Here is a 22193-nt window from a genome sequence, read left to right on the forward strand (position 1 = left end):
GACAGAGCAGCCTTCCTGCACTGGAGAAAGCCTTGCACTGATACAAGCAGATACTCTCCCCTGGAGGTTGGTTTCCACACATTGATGTGGCCACAGGATGTGTGCAGGGCACCAAAAATGTCTGCTACAGTTCACAGGGAGAGCAGCAGGGGATGAGGCCAGCAGTGGAGGCAAGGGCCAAAATTTGAAGGCTCATGGATATCCTTCTTTGGAGCTTTATTCTGTATTGAGGGAACAGCACTGGAAGACTTCAGGTAGAAGAGCAGTATCAAATTTACATCTGAGGAAGACCATTCTGGTTAGAGTAGACAGAACAGGGGTGAGGTGGGCAGAGCAGATAATGAGTCCCAGAGACCAATTAGGAAGTTAAATCTATTACATGGGATAGGAAAGATTGGGTGAGAAGTCCTGTGGTGGTGCTGGAGATGGACCTGAGAGATTGTGAGGGATCAAATGTGGGGAAGGGTGGGGTTGAGCATCAGTTCCCCGTACTGGCTTTCCCGATCGGAGGGTGGCGGCACTCACCTACGTAGTGAGTATAGGAAGGATGTAGGTACTGGGGTGAGATGCTAAGTCTTGTTGGACATTTTGGGTTGGAAATACCTGTGAAGTGTCCAGGTGTAGAGTCTGTGGACAAATGGATATAGGATTATTGAACTCAGGAGACAGATCTGGACTAGGAAAAGCTATTTAGGAATCTCCACTTTATAGAAAATGTTTGAAGACAAGGAAGCAGGAGAAATTCCAAGATACATAACTAGAAGTTTACCATGTGAGATAAGTTGAATGTTACCGTCAACAACCTTCTGGTATCAAGTCCCTTGCCAACCTAGAGAAAGCATGGCTTCTCTCATCTCTGGGTGTTGCTTTGCCTTTACTTCTCTCTACAATTTCCCTAAATGATTATCTTTCCTCCTCAACATAGTTGAATATGGAGAGGGAACAGACAAACTGTGTGATTTGGGGAGAGCTGGGTAAACTCTCATTGTCAGCTTTTTCATCTGTAAAAAAGGGATCTCCTGGGTGGACATCAGCTTGCCTGACAGTCAACTGAAGAAACTTTCTTGAGATGTAGGCTTTCCGAAGTGCTCTCTCTCCTGAACACAAATAATATCAAACTCATGCTCTTACCTTCCCAGGCACTTAGCCTGGTTGGTACAAGGACACTCCTCACTGCACCTTCCACAAGCATTGCCTCTGCTATAATGATGAGCCTTTAACCTGCTAATCCTTGTTCATCATTTACCTGAGACTCGTTACTCATTGAAAAGCATCTTTTCGGATGGGCACAAAATCCAAGTAAGCTGCTGCAATCATTGTGATCGGAGCCCTTGTAACAACTGACCTTCCTTCTGCATGGGTTTGTACATTAGAGTGTCTACAGATGCTTGACTTTTCTGCCAAACAGCCATCCTGGCCAAGAACAGGACGGCCCCTCCACCGGAATGTGTAGGTGATGACATTTCTTTCACCATCCTGGCATCTAAACCTGACACTCTATCTGGTAACAATGCATTGAGCTCCTGATTGTTTATGGATGGCACTCGGCAGAATGGGCTGTGAACTCCTGCACTATATTTTACTCCATCAACTCTTGTTATACTTGTGTCAGAGAGAGAACACAGCCGCTCGATGTTGAGCAGACCCAAAAAACAGCCACTGTCAAAATCCTGCCCGAGGCATCTGTATAAACACACAGAGCCATGCCAGGAGTCGTGCATTTTCAAAACATCTGCCAGTTCATCCCAACCAGCTTCCCTCACATTCTCAGGCCCTGTCAGTGCTACCATCATTCCTTTAATCCCTCAAGTTCAAGTCCATGGATTTGACTCCTTGGTCTCGACCCATCTCCTGTATGCAGGAGTCATCATTTATCAATAATAACAGTAACTGTATTTATTTGTTGCTTATTATATGTCAAGCAGACTCTGTGCTAAGTCCTTTATTAAATTTAGTTGTTACAACAACTTTCTAAAGTTGACTATTTTTATTCCATTTTGCAGCTATGGAAATGAGGGTTAGAGATGGAGCCCCAAATCACACAGCTAGAAAGTGGTGGAGTTAGAATTTGGATCCAGCTTTCTCTGTCACTAAACTGTACTATAGTCCCGCCTGTGGAGCATTAATCATCTTATCTTCCCCTCCTTTATAAGGCATTTTGAAGTTTCCAAAACATTGTCACAAGGCATATCATTTGGTCCTCCAAACAGACCAGAGAACGAGGCAGGACGTGTTCCATCCCCACTGTCACAGAAGTAAATAAAACTCAGCGTTTACTCGACTTGCTCAAAGCCACGCATGCCTGAGCCTTGGACTCAAATCTTGACTCCTTTCACTATTCTCATAAATATCATGCTTTTCTTTTTTTCATAACAGCTATTTCTTCTTTCGAAATGACCAATGTATAAAATTTACTCGGAGGCCATTTTGGCCTACTAACTACAAAGACATTTCTACAGGGCTTTCCAAAATTGGAAGAGGAGATAATGAGTTCTCCATCCCTTTTAGTTTTTACTCAAATACTGGGCAGTCACTGAGCTAGAAACCATTGAGACAATTAAGCCTGATCCCTAGATAAGTTCCAAAATCCCCCTCTCCCTGAGATCCTGTGACTCTGTTTTCTCGATGATTTGGTTTGCAATAGCTCCAATTCCCTCACTCCTGGCTTTCTGAAGCCATCTGCTAGCTGACTTTTCAGGCTGTCCCCCCAATTCAGCCAGTCTCCCCTGACCAGGGTGATCATCCACCAAAGTTGTTCTCATCAGTGACATTCTTCCTAAATCTTCCTTGGCTCGCTTTAGCCAACCACACCCATTTGATACACCTCTGCCTGATGTTCCATGATCTATATCCTCTATCCAAACTCAGTTTCTGCTTCAGTCAATCCAAACATTTGCCTGAGTCACAGAGACATCATGCCTGGTCCAGCTCCCCAGTCCTTTGCTTTCTGTGTTCCCCTCCTGAAATATGCTCCACTTTCCCCCCCGCCCTCCCCACCTAGCCACATCCATTTTTTTGAGGCCCAAGTCAATCTTATTTCAGTACAACAAACAAATATTTAATGAATATCTCCCCAAAAAACACAAAACAAGTCTAGGAACAATCTTCTACTCATGTAGTGAAGCCATGAGGACCTAAAACTGAACAAGAAATGGTCCTGTCCTCAGGGAGGGGTACAACAGGAACCAGCTGCCCTGGGCAACCATTAGGTTTTGAACACTTATTCTACATTGGCTGATGTTCTTGGATTTTATGTGAGCTGATTCTGCCTGTCTCATGAAGGGTAGACATTAAGCCTTCTTCCCAAATAGCCTCCAGAAAATGTTAGGCAAGCAATAGTACAGGTTGCATGATTGAGATGTCTAGGGTTGCATATTTTGAACTCATCCCCATATACATTCACACGCACACACAGCCCACCAATTATTTGAATTTCCAGTGTAGTAGAAGGGGCACACGACATCTGAAGTCCACAGGGCCTGGGATCAATCCCGTCTCCAATATCTTCTGGGAAAATGAGTGCTACAAAACCAGGGTGAAAGGAGCAGAGTTCTGAATCTGACCTCCTGGGTTTAAGTCCCAGCTGGGTGACTGTAATAGGTCCCTTCATGTCTCATTGCCTCAACTTTCTCAACAGAAAAATGAGGATGATTAAAAAATAAAACAGCTGTACACAGAGCCCTCCTTTCCCCATGGGGTTATTACTGTAAGGATTGAGTTAATACACACAAAGCACTCAGGACAATTCCTAGCATACGCCATCAGTGAATAAGTGTTAGCTATTTGGATTAGCACTAATTCAGTGAAATAGGACAGATTACTTAAATTTCCTGAGCCTCAGTTTCCTCTTTAAAATGACAGCAGTGCTCACCGCCATAAGCTGGCTCTGAGAATTAAATAAATGTGGAAGCACTGCGGAAGCACCCAGCTGTCCCAGAAAAGGTCCCCTTATCTCCAGGCCAGGGCCCGGACCTCTAATCCCCAAACTACACACAACATTTTTCTCCTGCCTCTGCAGTTTTGCCTGCCCATCATTTGTGCTACTGTAGTTAAGTGCTTGTTTTTATCCCACAGAAAATGTTGGCTTCTTACAAATTCATCTTTAGGAAATTACAACCTAAGTCAAGCTCAACGATTGCATAAGCAAAAAAACCATTCAAGCTCCCCGAGCCCCGTGGGCAGCTTTTCCACAGCCCATCCCTGCCCATTTTGGCAAACTGTGCCCAGCAGAGACAGGGACCAGCCCTCTCCATCTTCAGGAGGGCTTGGGGCCTCAGGCACATCACACCGTGTAAAATCTGGTTAAGACGAATATCAAGAGCAGCCTTGAAAGCACAAAGGAGTCAAAGCAGGTCAGACAGCCGCCAGAGGGAGTTTGGGAAGGGGAGGAGAGCCTGACTCACCAGCTCTGCCTGTGGGGATCACAGCGAGTTTCCAGGGAGCGTCAGGCTTCCCGAGTCCTGGACACCGAGCCCTACCTCACCGCCTGGTGGCCGCAAGCCTAAGCTGGAGGCTAGTCTCTAAAGGTCCAGGACGCCCGAACGTGGGGCCTGTTCCCTAGAAATGATGCTGAAGGGCCCCTCCCCTCCCCCAGGACAGTGATGTAACTAGAGCAGGAAGATACAGTGGCCCCCAGGGAGACCCTGAGGGTCGGCTGGAGGTGGGCTCAGCTATGAAGGGTGGAGGTCAGGCCCAGGCGAGGAGAGGTTACATCACTTGTGCAAGTTTACACAGGAAGCCCAAGAGAACCCTGGGATTCACATCTAGGACAGCCAGCTCCAGGCACAAGCACCTCACCTGTTCCTGCCTCTCCCGTCTCTGAGCGGGGAGAGGACAGCACTCGCTTATCCAAGGGCTCAGTGGGAAAGAGAGGAAGCCTGAAGGGGGGTGGGAGGCGCAGGCACTCTGCGGTGGTGCCAGAGGAGGTCCTGGTCCTGGATCTCACGCTCTGGACAGAGTCTAAAGCTCTAATCGGACACAAACCATGCGCAAGGAGGCTGGTAGGCAGGGAAACACTTGAGACTCCGTCTCCGACGCCCAGGGCTCCTGAGGCCTCTCCCCTCTCAGCACGAACTCCCCCTCCCATACACAGAACACAGCCACACTCACGACATGCAACCCTGCGCCCACTGCCACGGTCAGCTGCTCGTGTGTGCCACCGTCACTGAGACAGAGAGGAAACTCTGCAATTTATCCTGATACCAGCCAAGGAAGGAAGCTAAGTCTATCAGCCGAGGAAGGAAGCTAAGTCCGTTCCGGGCCACTCACCTAAAGGAGAAGCCGGTCGTCCAAGCGTAGCGTCTACGCCACCGCGGGGCCCAGAATCCCGTGCTCTGAACCCGAGCTGGTGAAACGCTGCTTCTCGGGAGAAGCCTGTGTGCCTTCCCAAACTTCTACCTCAGCAGCCTGAGAAGGGCACAGCCATAGCTCTGGAATTTTCCACAGCTACGCGCAGGGAAAGCTGGCTTTGCTCTGGTCGAGGGAGGCTGGCTCCCAGGGGCTGCTAATTACGTATGGAAATGACCTTGTGTGCGTGGGTTGCGTCTTGCAGCTGAATTGCTTTGAGAGGTCATAGTTCTCCATCTCCAGGGTCATTAATTTGCCTCATTGCCAACGACCTGTGCAGCCAGTACATTCTTTGAATCCCCTTCGGGGTGGTGGAAAAGGCACAATTTGGGATCCAATGAGCCCAGGGTTTGAGTGATGTTTAGAGAAATCATATTTTGACGCTTGAATTCCTTATTTGGTCAAATGAAGATGATAGCCCCTACCCTACCTTATTAACTTGAGGCTTAATGAGGTAACATGTTCAAAGTACCTGATAATTACAACTACCATTCTGTCATCCACCGTGAGAGGTGCTTTCAGGTCTGTTTTCTCACTTGATCCCCACCACATTCTGTGAGAAAGAAAATATTATCCACAGTACACAGAAGAGGAATGTCAGGGAAATATGTGACTTGATTAATGTCAGGCAGCTGGAGAAGGAAGCCAAAATCAAACCCAGGTGGGGATGACTCCAAAATTTGTGCATTTATCCAAAACAGTGCTTCCTACCACGCTGGCACTCCACTGTAGGCACACAGCAAACTTTGGTTCCCTGCTTTATTTCCACACTTGAGTCTTTTCAAAAGCACAATTTGCTCACTCTCAACAAAACATATGGCAGCCTAGCCCTATGAATTGGGAGATTGGGATTGACGTATATACACTAATATGTATAAAACAGATAACTAATAAGAACCTGCTGTATAAAAAATAAATAAAATAAAATTCAAAACAAACACACAAAAAAAACATATGGCAGCCTGACTCATCAAATGCTTCCCCAGTCATTAAGGGACTGAGGTGTTCTGGGTGCCATGCTCCATTCAGACTTGTCACTAGACAAACCAAACCATCTCTTAGAAGGCAGCATCCCCTGCCCGAGGATGCAGAGCGTTAATGATGACCCAATGAAAGACTAAATTGCCAGTTACCAGCTCAGGTGCAGGTGGAGCCCCAGGCCTTGGAAGGCAACTTCTTTCCCTTTCCAGGAGATTCTCTTTCTCTTAATTAGCAGTTAGGCTGCAACTTAGCACCAGCAGGCAGGGCTTGAGGAAAGACTAAGGAAGGGAGAGGAAAGACAAAGACAGCACTTTGGATGTGTTGATGCAGAGCAAGAGAAGGAGGGTAATTTGAGGATGTTCCCTCCCATGGGTACTGACGTTGGGGAAGGGACAGCAGTGGTGCCTTGAAGGGTTTAAGAGCAAGAGTTGTTTTTGTTTTGTTTTGTTTTACGTTTGTTAACTTAATTTTTTAATTTTAATTTTCTAAAATTTTTATACAATTTTTGAAGGTTACTTTCCATTTACAGTTATTACAAAATATTGGCTATATTCCCCATGTTGTGCAATACATCCTGGAGCCTATCTTACACCCAATAGTTTGTATCTCCCACTCCCCAACCCCTATATTGCCCCTCCTCCCACCACTGGTAACCACTAGTTTGCTCTCTGTATCTGTGAGTCTGTTTCTTTTTTGTTATATTCACTAGTTTGTTATATTTTTTTAGATTCCACATATAAGAGATATCATACAGTACATGTCTTTCTTTGTCCGACTTATTTCACTTAGCATAATGCCCTCCAAGTCCATCCATGTTGCTGCAAACGGCAAAATGTCATTCTTTTTTATGCTGAGTAGTATTCCATTGTATATATTGTTGTGTGTGAGTGTGTGTGTGTGTGTGTGTGTGTGTATATATATCTCACACCTTCTTCATCCATTGATCTGTTGATAGACACTTAGGCTACTTCCATATCTTGGCAATTGTAAATAACACTGCTGTGAACAATGGGGTGCATATATCTATTTGTATCAGTGTTTGGGGTTTTTTTTTGGATATGTACCTAGGAGTGGAATTGTGGGGTCATATGGTAGCTCTATTTTTAGTTTTTTGAGAAACTTCCATGCTGTTTTCCACAGTGGCTGCACCAATTTACATTAAAAAAAAAAAAAAAAAAGAGCAAGTTTTAAAAGCGGTTATTTAGGGATGCTCTTTGGGTAACCATAGCAATGAAAGTACATGACAACAAGTCTCATCTTTGTGCCTGTGTTCAGGACTTCCACCATCACAGAAAACATTTAGATCATATTCAGCTCCTTGGGAAGGACTTTGGGTTTTAACCGATTCACATACTAGGACCCTCGTTTAGTTCAAAAGTGTCAGGAAGGCTCAGTGGGCGACACTCCTGATAGTTTCCCCTGCCATCTTCATCACCCCCAAAGTGAAGGGAAACGATGCAGCCCGTAAGGCCTGATAGCTCCCCTGCTCACTCACTGGCTGACGGGAAGCTCTAGTCAACAACCTGTCCTTTCAAGTCACTTACTTTCTCAGTGAGTGTCCCCCAAGCATGACCTGCCTCAGGTAATGAGCCATGTTTTCCAAAAGGTAAACAAGTTATTTTCTCAAATTATGATCACTTACTTCCAGCGCTGGGTATTGAACCCCACATATCCCCTCACCATGAACACATCACATTCTGTACAGTTTCTCCCATGAGTAGTGCCTCTGCAGGCACAAATGGTGGGAACACTGGGGGATAAAATCTTACCTCTGAGGAGGAGAGGGATGGAGTGCCCAAAAGAACCTGTAGAGAGTCTAGGCTCACTTACAGGGAGAGCAGACAGCCCACTAATTAGAGAGACCGTCAAGACACTTTGCACACCTCCAATGGGCAAGAAATGGATTCCTACCCACTGTACACTGCTTACGGGAAAGTGCTCATGGCTTCCCTCAACCACACATTCAACAATAGGCTTTGTAAATGTATTTTGTTTAAATTCAGATAATAATCACACTTATGCCTCTTGTCTTCTCTTGTGTCTGATCTTGGAACCAACTGTTCAGTGCCTTTTTAATTTTAGCATCCCTAACTAGGAAAAGAGTGACTTTTCACTAACATAAAGACAGTGCAGGGCTTCCCTGGTGGCGCAGTGGTTGGGGGTCTGCCTGCTGGTGCAGGGGACACGGGTTCGAGCCCTGGTCTGGGAGGATCCCACATGCCGCGGAGCAACTGGGCCCGTGAGCCACAATTACTGAGCCTGCGCATCTGGAGCCCGTGCTCCCCAACAAGAGAGGCCGCGACGGTGAGAGGCCTGCGCACCGCGATGAAGAGTGGCCCCCGCTCGCTGCAATCAGAGAGGGCCCTCGCACAGGGATGAAGACCCAGCACAGCCAAATAAATAAATAAAATAAATTTTTTAAAAAACTTGCTAAAAAAAAAGACAGTGCAAAATTCTCTTAATTGAGAAGATATACAGGAAACAATCCATCTATACTAGATTTTCATATAAATTGAGGGACCAGAGAGAGGCTACTATAATTCTGGTTGTAAGCTATTTCTGAGGAGGCAGTTTATTTTGGTTGTGGACAGCAGTTAAGAAGTATAGAAAATCCCTTTGCAGAGTTCCAACCAATTATTTTATTCATTCAAAAAAAATTGGGGGATTTCTCTTAAAAGCTTCTAGCCTAGTGGACAGAACAAGCTGCTTGTAAAATATCAATTCGATAAGCAGAATTGCCTTTTAATAAATAGTGGCCATTTTATCTGAGAAAATAAATTTGGAAGGTATATTCAATCATTGAGTAAATCTGCTTAGTGCAGTATGCCAGCTCAAAGTTCATTTGTTTACACAGTGAATTCCTTTTTGATACCCTTACCTCACCAAGTGGTTTAGAGGAGGCATGTACTCAGTTCTTTCTTTTTATAAATAGCAAAGCTACTTGGAACTCCAAAAGGGGAAATGAATTGGTACCAGGGAAATATTGCAGAAAGAGCATGGCTCAGACTCAGACAAACCTGGGTCACAACCCAACTCTGTCACTCACCTAGTTGAGTGAATTTATGCAAAATTTTTCATCTCTCTGAGCCTTGGTTTCTCATTCACAAAAGGGGCTGTTGTCTGGCTTAAACATTACATATTACAAATACATACAGTATTTGTAATATGGTAGGTGTCGGTGAATGGGAGCTTGTGTGATTGCTGCATCACCCCTCTACTCAGGTGTGTTGGCCAAGACTTCACTTTGGATACATTTTTTTAGCAGCCTGACTATGCTCAGGGCCCAAACAGCAGGGAAAAACTAAAAGGATCAACTCTTAATTCCTTGCTCTTCGGACAGCACGCAGGCTGAGGGAAACAAAACATTTGCGAGTGTGTTGGATCCACATTTTACAATCCGTCTTTTTGCAGGAGTGCCAGCCTATGGGGGTGCCAGAGTAGCATTTCAGAGCATCTGCACAAACCACACAGAAGAACACTAGCACCTGAGAATGAAAAAGCAATGGGATCAGGAAGGATAAGTCTCGTCAATCAGAAAAGCCTGTGGGGGAGGAAAAGCGGAAATCACTAAGAGGACGAGATAGAGAAACAGTAGCCCCCAGACACCTCCAGGCTGTGGAAACAGAACTCCGCTTTGAGCTGCGTGAGGTTCACTCTGCCTTTGTAACTTCTAATGGAAAGGAAAAACAGTGTGCCATCTGCCAGATGTCTCCATTTTCACAAGCTTTATCCACTTACTCATGTATCTCCATTATCACAGGAGGTCTCCCAAGACTCAGTTTAACAAACTGGATCCCCAAGATGGCTGGTGCTCTTTGGACCCATCCCCAAAGGCAGATAATCCTGAGGTTTTTAGTTAAAATCAAGTTTTGCCCTTCCAGGGAATAAACTCATTGTGTAGACGTGTGTGTGTGTGTGTGTGTGTGTGTGTGTGGCAAAATGTATTGTATGTAACATAAAATTTACTATTTTAACCATTATTAGTGTACAGTTTTACAGCATTAATTACATTCACAGCCTAGTGCAACCCTTATCACTATCCATCACCAGAACTTTTTCATCTTCCCCACCTGAAACTCTGTACCCATTAAGCAATAACTCCCCACTTCCCCGCTTCCCCCAGCTCCTGGCAACCTCCATTTTACTTTCTGTCCCTCTGAAGTTGACTACTCTAGGTACCACGTATAAATGGAATCATGCAATATTTGTCCTTTTGTGACTGGTTTATTTCACTTAGCATATGTCTTCAAGTTTCATCATCGTTGTGGCATGTGTCAGAATTTCCTTCCTTTTTTTTTATCAATTTTTTTTTTTTAATTACACTATACTAGGTGTGCTTTATTTATTTATTTATGGCTGTGTTGGGTCTTCGTTTCTGTTTGAGGGCTTTCTCTAGTTGTGGCAAGCGGGGGCCACTCTTCATCGCGGTGCGCAGGCCTCTCACTATCGCGGCCTCTCTTGTTGCGGAGCACAGGCTCCAGACGCGCAGGCTCAGTAATTGTGGCTCACGGGCCCATTTGCTCCGTGGCATGTGGGATCTTCCCAGACCAGGGCTCGAACCCGTGTCTCCTGCATTGGCAGGCAGATTCTCAACCACTGCGCCACCAGGGAAGCCCTCCTTCCTTTTTAAGGCTAAATAATTGTGTAGACTTTTAGGTGAAGATATTGCAGTCTCAGTTGATGGCCTCATATTCTGAACTTTGCTACAAAACTTCACACTTAATGAGGCCTTAAAAACTGAATTATTTCATTAGTGTATAACTGGTTGAAAGTGTTACTGTGCATTTATTGTAGCTGGTGGAAAGTAATAAATATATGGATTTCTTTTCATGAAAACTGTCTGCACACAGTGGTATCTTAAGTTGGAAACTAGTTGTTGGCGTCCTTGCAAAGGGATAGTATTATTTGATTAGCACTTCTGGTTGTAGAAACATTCAGGAAAGTCACCGTCTATGATACCTGGCATCTGAGTGATAAGAGGTCTACATAAACAGAGGTCTACAGATAATTCAGTACCCCAAGGTTGCTCACTGAAATAACGAGATCGAAAACCAAATGGCTGATTTCTCATCCAATGTCCCTCCTATTTTCTCTTACTAATCACCCTTGCTAAAAAGCTGTGTTAAACTCACATCATAATCTACTTATGTGTTTATTAGTTTACTTGGCTTATATATTTATTTGCTTAAATATTACAATAAATTTGACTCTAATCAATAAAGAAATATTACAAGGTACCAAAGAAAGCAAAGCATTTCAGCCAGAGACATGAAGCTCTTCTAGCCATGTAAGCCTAAAAAATATTGCTATGTGAGTCTCAACCATGTTTGGTAGCTGCGGAGGATGTAATCAATGTTTACCTATTCTGGATGATTTCATAAAGTTTATTTATAACTTAGACTTGTTAACACAAACACATTCTGCAATGTCATCAAGAGGTGGAACAGGCGTACTAAGGCACTTACTTATACTTGTAAACTTTTAAATTTACAAGTATTAATTTTTAAGCTGTGTCTTCAACTGCTGAGACATCATTCCTCCCCATGAGACCCTACTGCCTCAGTGGCCTTTGAACTATTATAAGATGGGATGAGAAAGAAACTAAAAGGGGAATGAAAAGATTTTGATGACAAGAGAAAGATAATTTGGACATGATAATAATGGATGAAGACACCAGAAGGGAGAGCTTGGAGGCTGAGGAGGAGAACAAAAATATTGACCCCGAATTCTGTGCTAAAGTGATTTTTCCTAAGAATTTTGTATATCACGCCTGTCATAAACATTCAGCTTCATTGTGCAATGAAAACAGATGACAAGAATTTACTGCTCCAACAACCAAAAAAAAAAAAAAAAAGCAACTTGACTATGTCCTTGGAATCTGGTTTCTTTGCTTTCAAATGTTCAGTGGAACACTTGTGCCTGCAAGGGCTGGGGGCAGTTGTTTATGTAACTCATTGGATGTCTACATAAATATGAAAAACGGGACAGGTTTCTCTATTCTCATCTGTTCTAAAGCCAGAGTTGGCTCTCAAGTTAAGAGGCATGCAGACTGGAGAGAGATGCACAGTTTAGCTGTCTTACGCTGATTCTCTTACATAAGCTTCTAGGTTATGAGATTTTCTCCATTTTGTTTCCAAATGGTAGGAGGAAAAGACATGTTTTAAGAGTCACTTATCAGGGAAGAAAAATGCTTCCGAAGGTTTTAGGTTGGGGAGAACTTTTATAGATCCGAGGATGGTGGGAGACGTGAAGAAAGGACTAAAGACAGACTGGTGGAGAAATATCCTGAGGAAAGATTGAGAGCATTAGATGGAGATTTGAGAATGGCCAAGAAAAAAGACTAACTTCCTCAGAGATAGAAGACAGGTGAACATTCAAGAAGATAGGAATTTTGACATTGAAAACAAGGATGCTGGGGAAACTCAGTATCTTATCAGAAAATTAGGTAGTGAGGTCACATTCTGAGAAAGAATGAGGAAAGAATGGTGGGACTGAGTCTTGGGAAGGTTGGACTAGCCCAAATGAGGAATGCAAGAGGGAACTAAACAGATGAATGAAAGGATGACCAAGCAGCCTAGGGCACCACCTGGGTAAGCTAGACTCATAATGGGGCTTAAGAAGGTTGTGTCTGGAGTGGGTACTTGAAATCTCAGAGATGGGGCAATTCCAAGTGATGATTATATCTAAGGTGGCACTTTGTCAGTACCAACAGAGGCCATAATAGTTGAGCAGATCAAGGAAGTACAAGGCCAAGCTGTCAGTGCCACCTACTGGCTTACGGAAGCCAATGAGGAGGCAAATCAGATACAGAGGAGAGTTTAAAATTTTCACAGTAATAACTGAATAACCCTTGCTTGACCTAGCCATGCATCATCTGTAATTACAAAGGAGACTTTGGGCGTAGATGTAGGATAACTCGCAGAACCATCTAAATAGCAGTTGATTTAGCAGAGCAAGGTATATTTAGTTTAAAATCCTACCCTAGCATTGACTCTAATATATCGTGAAGATTAAGGTGGATGGCTATCAGGAGTTGGGAGACCCAAACCACTGTCTCAGTTCCTATAGGCATGGATGCCAAGGCAAAGGAATGGTCTTTGCCTCTAGGTCTAGCAGAGTCCAGCGTATGCCCTTGTTCTTTGTTTCAGACTTTAACTTAGACTGTCCAAGAGGTCAACGACATGTGGCCAGCATTTGGATTATAACTATCTCTTAAAAATCATTCTACTCAAAACTCTTTGAGAAGCCAAGAACAGGGCCTATTTAATTTCTATCTCTAAATCTCACCTAGTACCTGGCATATAGATGTTCAGAAAATATCATGGAATGAATGAGTGAATGAATGAGTGAGTGAGCTGTGCTCTCTATGATCCTACATTTCTCTAGAATACACTTTCTTTGGGTTTAGGAGCCTCTGTAACCCTCCCCCATTCCTGTTCCACTCAGCACACATCTTGTGAAAGACACATAGCTGTCATCTAACTCTGTAAACACAAATTGTTTTCATCAGCCATGTAGGCATGATCTACATCTTCTTACTTGGTCCACCCTGGATCCTCTGCTCTTTATCTGGCTGATGCCTGGACTGATGACTGCTCCATTGGTTGTGCCTTGCACAACAAAAGTGGAAGAGATTTCAGCAAGGGCAACAATTAAGAGGGGAATGGGGGAGCCTGAAAAAATAAAAAAGAAGGCTGCAGAACTATAATGCCTGTGTTGAGTGAGACAGTCGCATCTTGAAGTCACCACTCCTACTAGACAGAAGCCCCAGCTTTTTTCTGCCTCAGGACTGCTGATTACCAAGAGTACACCTAGTCCATTCTAACACCTTTGCGTGAATTAGTAAAAGGTGCCCCTTACAGAGGCAGAGGCTGTCCAGCTTGGTGGGATGAACATGGCGGGGGATTTCCACCTCCACTTGACCATTTGAGAAGGCACCTTGCGCAGTGAACAACCTGCGCATTTACATTCTTTGCCCCTCTTGTTCCTCACTCTTTAGGGGCTAGGACTTCTGGGAGTCACTCCTGGGCTAAGAGCCACAGTCTCATTCTGAAGGTTATGTATCAGATTTCTGGTCCACACTGTACCTTGGCAACTATTAGAAGGCACAGAAGAACAGAGTCCAAGATGTGCAGCGTGTGCCACTGTTAGATGCTTGCATTGCTCTGAGTATGTACTTTTCCCCATTAGTTAACAAAACCAATAGAGTAACTCTCTGTGAAAGGCTTTTTCTGCCATGTAAGGGCAAACTCTGGTTGCCTCTTCATTTTCACTTTTGTGGTTTAGTGCTAGCAAGTGGAAGATTTATGTAAGTAAGGTTTACCTTACCCAACTCTGCTAGTTCAGTAAAGCTTTGGGAAAAGGCAGAGGGGTAGACTTCCCTCCACTCCTCACCAGTTAGGTCCAAGTTTCCAGGGCTTTTTGCAAGGCAACTACAATAAATCAGGCCGTGAATCTTGGAGTCTGCATAAGATCCCTCAATCAAACCGAGGGTGAGTCTTGCTCCCTCACTCTTCTGGCTGGATCTCAGATGAACAATGTTCAGACAGGCTTAGGGGCTGTGAAAGTTGGGGCTGAAGTGGGAGGCAAGTGAAGGTTGTGACTCTACTGAAATCTGAACCTATATTTTCTGGGCACGATCAGTTTCCAAATCACACAAAGTGGCTCTTTGGATCAGACTGAAGACACTTTTTGACTTTTTTTTTTTTAAGACAATGTCAGAAGAGGATGAGTGTAGTGTGAATAGAGGGTTGAATTCAATGAATAGACACCCATCATGAGGTAATCACCTGCAATGAGGTTGGCCTCTCTCCACCACCTTTGCCATGGGAGAAATTTTTTAAATGTCCACAAGTTTGTGAGGCTGAACTTGCTTCATGGAAAGTTCATGTGGAAAGGCCTCATCTGGGTCTTTCCTTGGGAGAGATAAACTTTCTAAGTCAATGAAGAATTCTCTGGCTATCTCTTTATTGTTACTCTTTCAGGGTGAGGTGCAGCTCACATTTGTCCAATGTCAACCAACATTCAATTCCCATTTTTGACTAGTAACCACAATCCCCCCCAGAGCGGTGGGACGAGATATGGGTGGGTCCTGCCTGTGGCTTGACTTCAACCAAGATTATAACTGGGCTCTTCGTGGACCAGGAGCCCTCAGGTTTTAACAGGAAGGTCAGTAGGAGCTCAGTAAAAGGGTCCTATGGGATGCCCGCCCCCCCACCCCGGCCTCTCCCTACTTATAAAATCTGTAACACATGTTGACTAGATCCAAAATTATGTCATTGCCTCATAACTTTTTGAGGTTCCAACTTCCGGGGCCCTTGGGTGAAGAGCAGACCGGCTGCTGAAGCCATTCAAGGTCTCCTCTCTCTGTGTTGTCTCCATCGGTTTTGGGCAGCCACAGAGGGATCTGGCTGCTCTCAGACTGACAGCCCAGACAGCACTGCCATGCAGAAATGAGATAAACAACTAGATTTTGTTCCCCAGGAGAATACATTGACGAGCACGGCCTCTGCCAGATCTGTGAAGCCTTGTGTGCCAAGTGCCGGGGGCCAACCCAGGAAGACTGCACTGGCTGCCCCGGCACAAGGTGAGTGACCTTTCTTGTATCTCCTGGGGTTGGGGGTTCATGAGATGCAGGATGGAGAGAGGAGGTGCTTACCACCTAGAAGCACCCCTTGGGCCTACAGGAAAAAGAATCAAACTCCTTCCCCTGACACAGAAACCTGCTGTGGTCTGGCCCAAGGTCAGACGTCTGTAGTGTCCTCCCCCTATGGTGCCCCGTAACCACTGTGAGAATCGGTTCCCTGGACACTACAGGGGCTTTCTCATCAGTGAAGGTAGTGGTGGCTTTGATGCCTAGAATCTCATCCCTTTCTGCACACCCATCCCTCAACAATCATCTCCATCTGCGAATAAAATATCTACTCCTATTTCTAGAGTTAGTTCAAGGGTGAACTGTTCTATGAAAGCATTTTTTACCTCTTTCCAATAGAATTAACCTCACCCTCTTTATGTTCCCCTGTGCTCTGTACAAACTTCCATAAGTGAACCTGTGACATTTTCAGACATTGACTTACAAATCTACTTGTTAGACTGTAAGCCCCTTGAAATACTCATCTTTGTATCTCCATTACCTATCACAGTGCTAAGAAAACAGTAGGCACTCAATCAATGTTTGATAACTGAATGAATGAGGAAATAGCAAGTATCCAAATGGGATGAGCATCTTTGCTAGTACACTGAGAATTTATAATGAAGAGAGTTGGGAGCCCATTGCATTTTTAATCAACACTCCTCTGATTCTAGCACTTAACATTTATTGGCCTCATCTGCTCTGATAAATGCGTAGGAAGCAAGGTTTCTCCCAAGACCAGTATAATGAGGCTGCTCCAGTGGCAGGTGAGTCTCTAGGATGGACATTCCCTCTGCCTTGAACAACAGTCATTTCACCTAATTCTTTATCAGGACTGTAATACCCTGAGTAGGAACTGTGTTGTGTTTGTCTCCTTATTCCCCTGCAGTGATCAACACATAGTAGTAGTTCAATAAATGTATGTGTTATTGAACTTGATGAAGTGTGTAATTAATATCATGAGCTTGGTTCTCCAAATAGCTCCCTCAGAAAGAGAAAGAGAGAAAGAGAGAGAGAGAGAGAGAGAGAGAGAGAGGAGGGAAGGAGGAAAGGAAGGAAATACAAAATAATAGTCTTGGACTTCCCTGGTGGCGCAGTGGTTGGGAGTCCGCCTGCCAGTGCAGGGGACATGGGTTCGAGCCCTGGTCCGGGAGGATCCCACATGCCGCGGAGCAGCTGGGCCCCTGCGCCACAACTACCAAGCCCACGTGCCACAGCTAGAGAAAGTCCACGCGCAGCAATGAAGATCCAACACAGCCAAAAATAAATAAATAAATAAATTTATAAAAAAAAATAAAATAATAGTCTTATTAAGAATTCTTAATGTTGTGATAACATTTTCTAAGTGTCTCTTTAAGACACCTATGCCTCTTGAGTTTGCTTTAAGCCAGCTTCAAGGCATGCTATTAGATACAGACAACATTTTGAAAATAGGTCCTTTTTCTCCTCTAACTCCTCACCACATCAACAATCAAATCCCATCTCATGTTTGGACATCTTTGAACCAAGGGAACTTTTTAGCATTTGTTTAATAAGGCAGCTACCATCATCCAGTGTACATTGCGGAAGTCATGATTGTCCCAGGCTCACCAGAAGTGAGAAAAAAATTCAACCACCATCAGTGGCCATTTTTTTAAAAATCGAAGCTCATTGGTACAAGAAGATCAGAGGTACACCTCCTGCGCCATTTGAATAGTTTGGCTTCAGCAGCCCATTCTTTAGCTTTTGAAGATAGAAAAGCATGTGTGTAGATCTCAAACCAGGTGTCCTCCTGGAAATCCTATTGCTCAGGAACAATTTTCTTCTCATCTCCCTGAGAGCCCCATTTCTTTCCCCATTTCTCTTCCTTGATGTCGGTTACTTGCAAATACATCCAAGAAAGGACATCCCATCATGGCAATGAACTAGCTGACTTTTCTTATCTGCATTTTCCAGAAAGGGGTTAGAAGATGAGGAGAAAGAAACTATTTTGAAAGGTGGTGTCGTTGACTTATTTGTCCTCAAAGGGCAGCCAAATATTTTCCTTAAGTATTTTCCAAAGTATTTCCTTGAGTAGACTCAGGTCTACTCAAGACGGTCTTGAGCACCTGCTTTATGTCCGGCTCAGAGTTAGGTGCAAATCCATGGATTTTTATAGGTGGTTCAGGAGGTCAAAATCAAGGGCTGGTGAAGCACTCAGGGACCAGAACACTGGGGGAGCTTTAACACCCTAGGCCTGAAGCAAACCCTGTAGCCATAGAAGAAGGGGTGCCTGATAGAAACTGGAGCTGGAGGGAACATAGCCACTCCAGAATCATGTGAGGAGGAAGCCAGGTTGTGGCTCCAGAGGAAGAAATACCCCAATCTCTCTCTCCCCCCACCCTCAGATCTCCTGCTGGTGTTTCCCTGTCTGAAACACCTGGATGCCAATGGGGAACACCATTTACAAGTGAGGGAAGTGAGCTTGGGGACACAGTCTCTAGTGGGCACTTCCAGGGCATAGCAGGTCAGAGAATGGCAGAAAATGGATCTGGGGTGGGGGTAAGGGGTAAGGTGAGGCAAACAGAATAAACCATTGGTCACTCTGAGTTTCTTCCTATTCTTAAGCTTTTGGGGTATCTCCAGTCCTGGCACAATAAAGGTCATCCCTAAAGGAGTTTTTATCTGGGAAAGGAATGTTAACTTTTAACTTAGAGGTTTTCTTCAAAACAATATGACAGGGAAGTAAATCACTGGGGATGTAGATGAAATAAGATTGGCCATGTGTTGACAATTATTGAAGCTGAGTGATGAGTACATGGGGGGGTTCTGTTATGTCTTGTTTATTTTATATATGTTTAAATTTTTCCATAATAAAATTTGAAAAAATAATTTAACTCTGAAGTTGGTTTAAAAGAAATTGAAACTTGAAAAGCTCTCTCTTCGTCTTCTAGCTTTCCCTCTACATTTCTATAAACCTTTGGGTTTATCTAGCTCCTTCAAGATGATTAAAAACTTGGGGGAAGCAAGTATCGTCTTTGCCACCGTTATTTAACACGTCTAGCTCTGTAATGTCGTGGTCCTCACTGCACAAGCTAATTTCCCAACCCAGTCCTGAAGGAACTGCAGAGTCTATGAACTAATTAAAAGCATGTAAAAGTTTTCTGACCCACCCTCAAATGTTTTATTTGATCTGTTTCAAGAATTCGGGGAGAAAAAGATCCTTTGCGGTATTTCATTCTGTTACAACATTAACGTGCCAAGAAATTACAGTAAATGCTCTTGTGATGGCTTTAGTTAGACCAAACCAACGATCAGCGTAGAGGACCAGCTAACTCTGACTTGCAACTCTTCTGTTCCAGTTCACATCTCTCTCTCACACACACACATACACCCTGGGGCTTCTGGAAAATTTAGTGCCAATGTTGAGAACTTCACCTCTGCCCAACTCTTCAGCACTTGGTTTTGCCACCTTCTTCCTTTCCATGAGCCTGTTGGACCTGGAATGGTTCACAGCTTATGAAAAGGCCAAGAGCGTGTGTGACTTGGGGAGAGAAGGCCTTCCCCTGCAGAGATGAGCTTGCCTGAGTGTCCTAGAAATCCACAAACTGGATGATTGGTGGTCCCAGAGATGGCTTGAGTTCACTTTAAAGAAAATTTTCATCAGCCCCATGTAGCCCAGAACAAGATATCTCTTCTCCACTCGGGGAGATTTGTTGGTGGTGGTAGAAATCTGTGTCACTTGAAATGGGACTTTTCTTCAAGTTCCTTAGCAATTGTTCTTGAGTGGGATGGGGAGGTTGCAAGGGATGATGTAATTCAGTGCCTTCACTCAAGCACGACTGTTGTCCTTATCATTCAATCTTTATAAAGAATCATGTTCTTACAAAAACTGGGTACATCACCTGTGCTTTCTTCAGGGTAGAGACAGAGGGAGGTGGTTTGCAGCACAATTATTTGCTTGGTACTTTCTTAAAATAAGCTCTCAAGTAAGAAAGACAGCCCCTTCCCTACATAAACGTGGCAGCGCTACACCATCTGCTTCACCTCCATACCCACCCAAGTTCCTGAAGGGTTTTAAATGGTTCCAGCCATTGACAGTATTAGATCACCTCTCTCAAGAGAAATAACAAACCAATCTGTCATCTCTTCCTATAAAGAACAAAATGATGATGTACTTTCCATCTCTTTTTCAACTTAATTTAGCAAGAAAATGAACCTTCACAAATAAACATGCCTCATTCTCCTTTTCAGTGGAGAACAGAGTAGTTCACTTGTTTAAAAACCTCAGAAAGCTCCTACATAGTTTTTCTTAAAGGGAGGTTTTTGTTTTGTTTCCGTTTTTTTAACTAGCCACAACCAAATTATTCCTTGACAAATCTTCTAGCTAAGAAACCAGAGCAAGGGTGGGACCAGGATATTCCCAGCTGGCATTACTGCCATCAGCTAAAAGTCTGGAGCACAGTCTTCTCATTACGGGTCATGGTGCAGGAGATCTGTTTCGACATGAACAACCAGCTGTGTGTGCATGTCTGTTTAGGGCTGGGATTCCACACTCTGCAGCGGGCCAAAAGGATTGTTGACTCCAGTGATGCCGGGTATGGTGACCAGAGCCTGAGGGGCTGAGGATCCAAGAACGAGGTGTCCTTCTTGTATGCTTGGCCTTAATCCCATTCTGTTTCCAAACAGATGCAAATGACACAGACTTTCAGGGACGAGATGGAAGACTGCAGCAACACATATTCAAGATGCCTTGTCCCCACCCCAATTTCCTCCAAACCTGGTATTGAAATGCTAATCCTCCATTTAGGGCTGATTCTAGCTATAGAAACACAGGGATTTAGACAAGTAAACACCACCCCAGGAATGAGTTGCTCAAGACCTACACCTGGCCTTCCGTGTGACATCCAGACTGGGGAGAGGGAGAGAGAAAAACCCTAGCTTTGTTTGCAGGCCCTCAGTTCTCCCAGATCTGGATGCCACCATCACACCCTTGGAGGCCTCACACCCTCACGACTGACACAGTAAGTACTGCTCTAAGGGAGCTCTCTGAGATGCCAGTTTGGCACCACCTGTATTACTTAGGTAGAAATCATTTAGCAAATTCCATAGTAACCCAGACTATCACTGAGAAGTTCTCCAAGTATGCTCTCTAGACCAGCACCACGAACATCATCTAGGAACTTGTCAAAAATACAGAATCTCGGCTCTCTCCCCACAGAAACTCTGGGGGTGGAGCTCCCCATCTCACTTCATCCATTCACATGACCCATCTGACTCTCGCTCTTAGACACTGTGGATTTTCTTCTGAGGAAAATTCTTGGACACAATTTACTTCATCACATTTGCTCTTGGGATTACTTTCAAGGGAAAGAAGAAGCAAAACTATGAAAACATTAACCATGACATTATGGTATATATATATATATATATATATATATATATATATATATATATATATATATATATATATATATATATATAGTATGTGTATAAAACCAAAGGTTTTGGAAGCCCACATGCTAACTTATCTGCAGTGCCCTTGTAGGTGATGGCAAACAAGGTCAGAAAATAGAGACTATGGTACCCTATACATCAGGAAATACTTGCAAAAATGACAGAGTTCAACTATATATAGAATAGATAACTAATAAGAACCTACTGAATAGCACAGGGAACTCTATTCAATATTCTGTAATCACCTGTATGGGAATAGAAGTTTAAAAAGAGTGGATATGTGTGTATGTATAACTGACTCACTTTGCTGTACAGCAGAAACGAATACAACATTGTAAATCAACTATACTCCAATAAAAAATTAATTTAAAAAAAGTAAAAAAAAAATCAGAATTCATTGATTACTTGCCATATGTGTAGGTCAAGTTTATAAGTAGCACCTAAACTACAGGATGGTGCTTCTTCGGGAGCCCTTGGACTTGACATTCCCATTGCAAAGTGTGGGCATGCTGATAACTAAAGAAAGAATATTTACTCCAAGGCTTCTGGATTCAAAAACCCATTTAGTGTCTTGAAAGTTCAAAGACCTCCACCTGAGTGTTGGCCGGGTTTGGCTGGAGCCTACAGTGTGGGTTTAATCCCCGGGGTACTGGTTAATTTGTTTGAAACTAGAATCAAGATTACATCTCCAGCCAGTTCCTGGCATGCCTGCTGTTGGGTCCAAATCTCTGGCCAAGGATGGGTACATGACCAATATTCCCCATGTGCTAAGATGATCAGTCCCAGGCATCACCCTTGTTTCTCGAACAATGAAACCAAG

The 22193-nt window shown here is 43.9% G+C and overlaps 1 protein-coding gene across 8 annotated transcripts in view; it reads left to right on the forward strand.

Annotated features, from left to right (window-relative positions):
• Window positions 1-22193, forward strand: part of PCSK5 (proprotein convertase subtilisin/kexin type 5) — a 489089-nt gene that overhangs the window by 354957 nt on the left and 111939 nt on the right. For all 8 annotated transcript variants that reach the window (XM_036855671.1, XM_036855664.1, XM_036855665.1 and 5 more), the window contains one exon: window positions 15811-15913. In XM_036855671.1, coding sequence (XP_036711566.1) covers window positions 15811-15913 — 103 coding nt within the window. The remainder of the gene's footprint in view (window positions 1-15810; window positions 15914-22193) is intronic.

This window comes from Balaenoptera musculus, chromosome 6, assembly GCF_009873245.2.
Source record: "Balaenoptera musculus isolate JJ_BM4_2016_0621 chromosome 6, mBalMus1.pri.v3, whole genome shotgun sequence".
Lineage (NCBI taxonomy): Eukaryota > Metazoa > Chordata > Mammalia > Artiodactyla > Balaenopteridae > Balaenoptera > Balaenoptera musculus.